A 9,915-nucleotide genomic window follows, 5' to 3' on the forward strand; every position below is an offset into this window, starting at 1 on the left:
GAGGGGCACCAGCCGGTGTCCGGGGCAGCCGCCAGAGCTGGTCGGGCCCTGTCACCGCCTCTGGTGACATCTTGTGCCTTGCTGAACAACGTCTCGTGCTAACTGAGCAGACTCTGCTGTCATAAGGGATGTCCACAGCTCCTAATGTATTCAGCTTGCGGGTTTACATCACACGGTTTGCCACTGCTCCCTTTTCTGTATCCTTTCCCCACACCCCCGCGCATAATGGGTGGAGAACCTTGCCCTGTTTTTAGGTAATAGCTGATGCAAAAGGCTGTTGGGCAGCTGTGCTGTTTGCAGCAGAGGTTTCCGTCTGTGACCTGTGAAATAATGCTTTATTTCTGCAGGCTGAGGAGGAGAAGGGGTTAAGTGAAAGTCAGGGCTGTGGGAAGGGAGGGTGGCTGCCTAGAGGTCTAACATATGTTGTGCCTGTCCTGGGAGCTTGCTTAATTTTTGCTTTAAGTGGAGTGCCCAGTAGCGGCAGCACACTGGCAGAAAATTAGTAGCCTGTCCTTCTGTCTAAGGAGCAGAGGGATTTTGCTCTATTGAGAAGTCACATCCCAGGTTCTTCTGAGCTACAATGGAGAACAGCTGTTATGATCCACGTTTAGTAGTGAGGCAGTAACAACTGCTAAGAAAACATGGGGATGATGGCAGAAAGCTAATGATGGGGAATGAATTCAAGAAGAGGGTACGGATGCAAAGGGGTAAAGGGTGATAGGAGAAAATCTGTGAAAACTCAAGAGACAGGCTACTACTGGGAGTTGAATTATAGATGGGTAAAGCTGTGGAAGAGCCTGGAAAAAACATGTTTATACTTTCTAAAGCAGTATCACGTTTATCTGCATTGCTAAAGAATGTCTTTTGTGAATATATTCTTAAAAACCACTAGTTGTGGATGTAGGTAAAGAGAGAAGTGGGTGAATTGATGTTTTAAGGGATTCTTCCAAAGTCTCTTCTGCATGCTAAATAGTTCAGAGTGCCCTCAGATTTGGGCTGTTCTTCCTTGGGAAATGTGCTTATAAAGTGAGATTGGGGGGTAAATCAAGCCTATAGGGCTCTGCCCAGTCTACTGTTCACAAAGAAAATCCTGTATGAGGCAATCCCTTGGATCGTCAGCCCAGGCGAGAGCCCTCCCCTCCTCTGGTTTATCGACCTGTGTAAGGGAAGAAGGTTCACTGGGGCCCGGAATAAAAAGGAAAGAGCAAAAGCTTCATTCTTGGCTGGATTCATTTCACGTCTCTGTGGTCTAGGTGAAACTGACTGCATGTGGAAAAGGGTGGGGTGTTGGCGCTCCCATATTTACATTCTGTAGAAGGGCACCGGTGTTTGCTTGTGCAGAACGCGTGACTGGGCTCTCCTGAACCCTTCTGATCTCTGACCAGCAGCAAAACCTCCTGGTCCATGAGATCCTGGATCCAAAACCAGGCTGCAATAATGGACAGAGACAAATCCTTCTAAGCTATTGGCTCACAACACACTTTGCTTCCTCAGCAGCCTGCCTCTTGTTTTGCAGCCTTCTCTTCTAACATTAGGGAGCTGGACAAAGAGATTTTCATCAAATCAGTAACGTGAAACTCTGAGCTCAGAATGCACTGTGAGGTGTTCCTAAGGCTCTGGTGGGAAGAAGTGGTTGAGCAGAAGTCACTGTTCACTCATTGGTGAAGGTTTAGAGTTGGCACAGAAGTTACTTTTTTCTTAAAAATAAGTTTTTATAATCTCCAGGCTTTTATTAATTAAAAAATGAGTGATCCCATGTGAGCATTAAAAAAAAAAATTAAATAAATTTGTAAGGAACATAACACTTGAATGTTTACAGCACACGTGGAGCCCAGAACTTGAAAGTGGAACCAAGTCTGGATGCAAATGGAATTGACTTAATTGATTTTTTTAACTGCCAAAGAGAAACTCTAAAGGTGTAAGAGTATTAAAAAAGAAAAATCACTTCAGAATTATTTCAGTGATTAAAAAGGGCAGTGATACCAGAAGGAAGAAATTAACTTACGCTACAGATGTATATTTATAATCACACATGGAGAAATGGTCTTTAGGATTTTTATATGATATGTATATATTACATTACACTGCACACATTTATACTGGTAGGGCCCATCCCTTTGATAATAAAACAGATGTGCTTCATAATAGAGAATGTGTGAGCCCTCCCAAATTGCCCATAAAAGTGCTGTCTATTTAACAGATGAAGGGAAACATGGACTGTGAATATGACAGCTCGTCAGGGCTGGTCAACTGCAGGGAACTGGTCTGGGAGCTTTAACTGCTGGGGAACCACCTTTTCTTTTCCCAGTCAGTCAGGGGTCCTGCCAGCAACCAGCCAGAAGAGATTTCAATCTTGTGTACCAGCTTGTTAGATTTTAGTGGGAGCTATGCCTCTGCTTTTAAAGAGACAGGTAGGATCAAACATGTGGGACAAACCCCAGTCCTTTCCTTTTCCCTGGTGTGGAAATGCAGGAGTTCAATGTAGCTTGAGTTTGATAAATGCACATCTTGTGCTTGGAGAAAGGCTGGTGTCTGGCAGCCCATTTCTTCAGTGTTCAAGCTTGACTCAGTTGTCCAGGAGTCTCAGGTTGATCAAAAGCAAAGTTGTCTTAAAAGCAAAGCTGTAACTAACACTTCACACAGCTGACTTTTGTCCTGGGCTTTCCCTGCCAGACTTCTACAAATCCCATTTTCCAGTTTGCTTTGCAACACTGTCTCTGCTGTGAGAGCAGAGAACTGGTGGCAGACTTGAAGTCTCTCATTGATTCTGCACTGCTGACTGCAATCCTATAGAAAAAATTATTATTGCTCTGAAGCCTGTGTGGAGGTGCTGTCCTTGGCAGCAGGGATGAAATCTTGCTAGTTATTTATATTTTGAATAAGTCTGTCTTGAGGCATTCCTTTTGCACAGTGGCTCACAAACAGGCAGTACAAAGATGTGGGAATTGCCTCAAACTCATCCCTATCCCTCCAGGGTTACCTGATCTAAAGCTCAATCAGGTGCTCCATGAATGGTCATTACACACTGCAGTTCTGCCACATTTGGGGTGGAAAGGAGCAACTGCTGTAACATACCACCTGAGCTTGTGCAGTACTGGCTGGAAACCCTGGGCAGGGATGAGGAACTTGCTCTGCTCTTGGGCTCCAGAAAAACGAGAGCCCCTGCTCCAAAGGATTGCTGCCTTGGCTGGTGGGATGCTCAGTTGGCGTGTTGGCAAGAAGCAAAAAGAGAACACGCTGAGCAAGGCTAGTGGCTGCTTGTTCCTTTGTTCTCTGCTGATGGTTTGCAGCAACCTTAGAATTAATTTCAGGACAGTCCTCTGGTGGGGGCCTGTTGGAGGAATTGTTAGGAATGGACATTTGATTTAAGTTATAAGTGCAGAGAGCTCTTTGTTGGGAGGAGGTACAAACACACACACACATACACACACACAGAGCTGGAGTTTGTGAGGAACTGTGTCTGAAAGAGAAAGTAAAGGTGGTGTTGGTGTCAGGCTGAGGACAGTAATGAATAGGGGAGACTGTGCCTTGGGAGCTTTTCCTGTTTTTAGGACATGGTCAGCCCCTCTCTGTTTTCCTGTTTCCTGTGAGGTATCCTGTTTGCCTGGGGATTGCCTGCTCAGGCTGTGATTCTCTGCTCAGTAAGTGGCACAAGGCTTGCAAACTGAGTCTTCCAAGTCCTGCAGCGTGTGTGTGGTGTGCTTCAAAGAACCTGAAACATAACATTTACAGCTAGTAGAAAACAGAGAATGGAGGTGTCTAGAAGGACTGGTTTTACCTTTGTTTGGCCAGTGTGCAGGTGGGAGGTCTTTACTGAAGGGAAAAGTCTCCCACTTTGCCCACTCTGAGATGTCAGATCACCTTGGATCTGCCCACTGTGTCTGCAGCAACACTGTGCTACAGTTACCTCACCCCTTTGGTATGGAGCTTGGTTTGGGCCTCAGAGTCTCTCTTGGCTCTGTACCTTCAGCAGCCTCTGCTATGAGATGTGTATGGGTCAGGAACTTCCTTTGCTCTCCAGATGTGCCAACTGTGTTTCCAGAGTAGAGTTGAGCTACTGATCCCTCAATTCATATTCTCATTCCTCTGCTAGTGCAGAGCTGGTTGTCTGCACTGTGCTGGAGGAACACTAGGCTCTTTCTTACCTGTGCCGAGGATTCAGCTCCTTGTGAGCTCTCTGGCTAAAGCACTGTCAAGGCTAGGGGTGCTCTGGGATTTATGAGTACAGCGTGTGCTGTACCAACACTTGTACCTAAATCTTGACATATCCAAATGAAGATATCCCTGGCTGGTGAACAAGGCTATTCTAGGTCTCTGTATTTCTCTCCTCTGTGAGGCTGGATACAGTCTGTTGGGTGAGTTCAGCGTGAGGAAATGGACATTTAGATCCCCAGAGATGCTGTGTGCAGAATACAATCAGCTTAAAACCAGCCAGTAATGTTCTATCAAGGAGATGAATATTACGTGGATCGAGTAGCTTCATGATGCCGGGCTGGTAATTAAAACAGGGGGGCAGTGGGGATGTGAGTGACTCAGTACTGCATCCATGTCCCAGCATTGTACATGGGATACCATCTGTTGATGAGGAGCTGACTTGCTGCAGCTATTAAAAATGCAAGGTACCAGTGTTTTAGCTTAGTCTGGTTGCCAAGATGGCAGCTGAGACATAAATGGTGCTGCACATCCAACATTGCAGTTCAGGGAATCACCCCTGTGCTTCCCTACTCCAAGGGACTGCAGTTGGAGGCCGTGTTCCTCAATCCGTGTTGTGCTGCCATCTGTAAAACAGCGCCTGTGTTCAACCTCTGAGGAGGCCTCAGGCTAGTGGGAGGTAAAGGGATCGGTGTCTACTGGAGGGAAATGGTTTTCTGCTTCCCCTCTAGATGAGAGTGAAGGCATTATTTATGCATGATGCCCAATTAGCAGCAATTGCTGCTTGCTGTTGTCAGTGGGAGTGGCTGTGGCAGGCGGCCAGGATATACATGTGGTAGTTCTACATGAGGTTGTGGTGTGTGGTTTGAAATGGGGTGTAGGAACTGAAGGGTATTTCATGCATTACATACATCAGATTTCCAAATACTTGGCTCTTTTAGAGGAGTACAATTAGAGGTAAGATGTCCAAAATAACTTTCCTTCCACTTAAGTGTTTCATGCCCAGGTTACAAAGAGCACAGCTCCTTCATGTGCTCAGCTGAAAGTCAGGCTGTGAATATTGGATTGTATTGTTCCTAAAGATCCCCTCTGAGGAGCTGTGATCTTGAACCATTTGGGAAAAGTTGCTCTTCCCTTGGGAAGAGATTTGGTGGGATCTTGCATTAGTGTCCAGGTGATAAAATTAGGCTTTCAACACCAGGGCTGAGTTTAATAAGATGTCTCAACACACATGTTTTTTTTTTTCTGGTTTTGTTTTTAAAGACTGGAGAGTTGCTTGGGCTGGTTCATTGCATGACTGGAAGGACCAGGACCAGCAGCACTGAAGCATTAAGGCAAAAAGCTGCAAGGCAATAACCTGCTGTACCGGTTATTAGGGTCTGGGGTAGCCGGCCCCTCTCACTTTTTGGCCTTTGGTGGTGGTGACACATCACGTGCCCATGGGCTGGGGCTGTTACTCCAGGAGGTGACAGGCAAGGGGGCAATGCAGCACTTCTCTGTGTGAGCTCTGAATGACCTGTTCTCCCACAAGCGGCATCTGAGCTGCATTTAGACACAGCATAGAGCTGGGCAAGTTTTCTGCCTTCTACAGCATATCTGGGAGTGGACAGGAGTTGTTTAAATTAAACACACAGTCTTATTTTTGCCCCTTTCCTATCTGACATGGAAGACCTGCCCACGGTGCTGATTACTGCCCTTAGTGAGCGCTGCTGTTTGCTTTGGAGCCGGTGCTGGTTGAAGGCAGGAGGCTCCTCCTTGCCCCACGCCAAGGGCTGGGGGTGCTCAGGTGAGCAGCTCTTCTGATCTTCCAAGCGTGTCCACACCGTGGCTGGTGAAACTCCTGTGAAAGCTCACATTTTCTTCTGACTGAAATCGTGGATCCATGTCTTTCACACTGCTTGTCATAAACAGGCACATATTTATCCCACCTCTGTAGCTGGACCCTTGGGCAGGATGAGCACTCCCAGCTGTGTTTGGGCAGTGCCTATCTCTTGGCAAGTATTAGCAGAAAATGTAATGGAAAGAGGCGTGTTCCCCAGGGCCGGGGCTGGGCTTCTGAGACCACAGGTTTGAAATGGATTGTTTTCTTTGGTCTCTTTCTTCCATCTCCTCTTTGAATGGCACACTTAGTGCTTTTTAAGAACAAAGCCTTGGCAGCGACCGGCTGCACCGAGTCCAGTTCTCTATAAATATTTGATTCAGAAAGATCAATTGCATTTTATCTGTAAGTGCTTTGAGGTGGGTCTGTCAGTTCCGTGGGTCTGTTCGTGCCCTAATGTGAGATGTTCCTGATTGCTTCCTCGAGACTTTGGTTACAGCAGAAGTAATTCCAGTGCACACTCAGGGCTTCCTTGGCTTGCTCTGAAGGTGGCAGAGTGCACAAGGAAGGCCCGGCCCACATGCAGTCAGGAAGATCTTGGATTACTTGCAGTAGTTGCAGACAAACACGAAGCCTCCTGTATGTCTGAGGAAATGTTTAGTTTGGGAGATAAATCATCTGAAGCCCTGGAAACAGAGGCTGAGGTATAAAACCAGTGCTAATATGTTTTATTGAACCTCTTCTTGCCTCATCCCATCCCCAAGCCAGGCATAATTGCTGATGACTGGATCTTATGGAATGGTAGTTCTGCATCTGTAACCACATTTGTCTCTCCACAGCCTGTGGAGGCCACGGATGATGCGTTTTGGGACCAGTTCTGGGCAGACACAGCCACTTCAGTGCAGGATGTCTTTGCCCTTGTACCAGCTGCAGAAATCCGAGCGGTGAGAGAAGAATCACCTTCAAATTTGGCAACTTTGTGTTACAAGGTAAGTTTGGTGCTGTTTTATTCCCTGGAGCTGTGCTAACAGGTGTGTCCCTGGATCGATAGCACCGTGGTTTCCAAGGGGTAACAGGTACCTTTTACCACACAATGTGCTCGCTTGTCCCTATCTCCTCCTGAGGGTAATTCTCAACCCTTCCTCTCTTGGGTTAGCACAGACCACAGCTGGCATTTGATCAGTTTGGAGCCTATTTCCTCTTGTCCCCTTCCTGTGTTTCACTCTGTCCTCTTGGGTCTTGCCTGCTCTATAAATTATTTCTTGCTCAGGGGACTTTGTAGCAAGGCTGCACGTTTGCAGTGAGTCTGGAACATCCCGTTCCTTGTCTGCACCTAATTGTACCTCACCATGCACCAGTCTGGCTTCAAGCTGAGAGATCCCAGAGGGATGTGCAGACTGTCACTGCACAAGTGTCTGGATGAAGTTCAAGGAGGATCTTGAAACTTTTCTTCCTTCTGCTGTGACAACAGAACATTTCTGATGCTGCTTCTGGTGTTGTCACGTCCTTGTGTGGAGCACAGGGACATTGAACAGCATTTCCTGCCCTGCCAGGTTTGCCAATTTGCAAGCTGGTGAGCAACAGCCTGAGACTTATTCTGCCTGGGAAAGTGCAGGTGTTAATAATGCTCCTGATTTGAGCCGTGCCAAGAGTAGCCTTGAATTTGTAGTTGAAAACATTTGGAATGGCGTTTTTCCAGTTTTAAATAGTTGCTGCCATCCTGTTTTTCTTTCCTCCTCCACAATATATGAATGAGACTTACTGAATCATAGTGAAGGTACCTCCGACTGTGAATTGTAGACAGATGTGTGTAGTGGATACTTGAGAAAAAATACAAACACGAGGGAAAATGCAATGTTTTTTTCCTGGTATTGGCTTCTGGCAGTTAGCATATTGGGAGTTGAGAAGGGCTTAGGAGACCTGTAACCCCTTTGTCTCTGTGTCTTCTTTCTCCCAAAACCAAGACTGAAATATTGTCTCTTCTCCCTACTGGAAGCAGGTGTGTTGGGAGATGTCATGACTGTGGGACTGTTTATCCATGAGCCGTAGGTCTTGGGATATCAGTGTCTTAGGGGCCTGCAAGACTCCAGCAGTGCTTTTGCCAGTCTGAGGGCCCCAACCTGTGCCATGTACAGTGTGCCACTGGACTTAGCAATGCTGTGTGATTGTGGAGAAATGTAATTTACAGTCATGGCTGGAGACTCAGGCTATACAGTCATAAATGTGCCTGAAGAAGTGGTTCAGCTCAGTTAGTGTGTGACAGGCCAGGACAAACAGCACTTAAACACCCATTAATGCAGTGACGCAGGCTGGCAGAGTCAGTGACCCAGGCAGTCTGCCATGAAAATAAGCAGGGGCACATGACCTCATGAATTAAAAAGCAGCAAGGTGAATCCTTGTTAAATGTTTTAGCTTTCATTTCCCCTCTGTTTCCCCTTGGGATCAGGGAGTAAGAGCAAGTGGGTGCAGCTGTGGGGGGAAGAAGCTGCTTTTTTCTGTCTATGGGTAAAACCTCCTGTCACTTCCTCCTGGTGAGACCCACATCTATTCTGAAAAGCCCAGTGACCCTCCACCGGCAGTTGCAGCAGCCACTGGCTGGGGAGCCCAGAAGCTCTTTCCAGAGCAGCAGTCCTGTTCACAGGGGCAGTGGGGAAACCCAGGCTACCACCCTCTTCTGCAGCAGGACCTTTACAGATGCTGCTGGAGGCTGTATCCCTATGCTTAACACAGGCAGCAGCTTAGCTCCCACTTCCTGAGTCAGGAGAGGTCCCTGCTGTAATCACACCAGCACAGACAGAACTGTCAGACTCTGTGTTTCTGTGTGATCATCCCCTGCCAGCGCCTCACATGGTGCAGCACAGTGCTGCTGCCTTGGTCTTTCCTGCCTGCATCTCGGGTACTTGCTGCAGCTGATTAATCTCATCTGCCCTTTTCAGTGTGTGGTGTGATGGAGCAGTGTTGGAAGGAAGCACCTTCTGGTGCTTTGGCTGTCTGTCTCACGTGGCACCACACGTGTGCTGCATGGATTAGCCCTGGCATTTGAGGTCTCTTGCAGTGGAACAGCAGAAATTCAAGAAGGTCTGTTTAAAATCATTAACCCTGTTTTTTGCAGAGTTTCAGACAGCAACAGTGCCATTAAACTGAGAGAAAATTAACTCCCAAGAACTGCTTACAACTCTGTGTGAGGGTGTCACTAGCAGGACAGACCTGCCTAACTCTTGCTAACTTGTGCCCAGGCTAATGCTGCCTTCCTCGGTTTTGTTTCCTTCAGGCTGTGGAGAAGCTGGTGCAGGGAGCAGAGAGTGGCTGCCACACGGAGAAGGAGAGACAAATTGTCTTGAACTGCTGTCGGCTCCTCACCCGTATCCTGCCTTACATCTTCGAGGACCCCGACTGGAGAGGTTTCTTCTGGTCAACTGTCCCTGGGGCTGGCCGAGGAGGGGTCTGTCTCTTGTCACTTATTCTTCTTTCTGGAGGATGAGGGGGGCAGCTGCAGTGAGGAGACACTGAATATTTGGGGGCAACTTTATTCCAGTTATTTCTATGTGGTCAGAAGTTAGGTGGCACTTTGTAATTTCTTTCCCTTCCTTTGGTTCTTGCTGCATCTTCTGAATGTTTCACTTGTGTGTGTAGCTGTAGGAGAGCACTGATATGTGAGGGAATGCTTCTCCAGTACAACCGGAGGTGTGAATCTTAATGAATATGAGAGCTGTACTGAAGGCTGTATGACTTTCTTTGACTGAAATGTCCTTGTTCCATTAATTACAGTTGATTTAAGTTTCAAGTCAAAGCAACAGCGTGTTGTTTCCACTGATTTTACAATGTCACATTTAAAGTGAACAGTGCCAGAGAAGCTCTTGGCATCATGATGCAATACCCTGCTTATGAGCTGAGTGATACAGTTTTAGCCAGGGGCCTAAACTGGGAGATGAAGCCCACAACTG

The 9,915-nt window shown here is 47.1% G+C and overlaps 1 protein-coding gene across 1 annotated transcript in view; it reads left to right on the forward strand.

Annotated features, from left to right (window-relative positions):
- Positions 1-6,699: 6,699 nt before the first annotated feature.
- HID1 (HID1 domain containing) overlaps positions 6,700-9,915 on the forward strand; it is a gene marked incomplete at its 5' end in the record, with an annotated part of 19,919 nt that continues 16,703 nt past the window's right edge. The window contains 2 exons of the mRNA XM_017743184.1: positions 6,700-6,960; positions 9,243-9,413. Coding sequence (XP_017598673.1) covers positions 6,700-6,960; positions 9,243-9,413 — 432 coding nt within the window. The remainder of the gene's footprint in view (positions 6,961-9,242; positions 9,414-9,915) is intronic.

Source organism: Corvus brachyrhynchos, unplaced genomic scaffold (assembly GCF_000691975.1).
Source record: "Corvus brachyrhynchos isolate BGI_N302 unplaced genomic scaffold, ASM69197v1 scaffold148, whole genome shotgun sequence".
Classification (NCBI taxonomy): Eukaryota; Metazoa; Chordata; class Aves; order Passeriformes; family Corvidae; genus Corvus; species Corvus brachyrhynchos.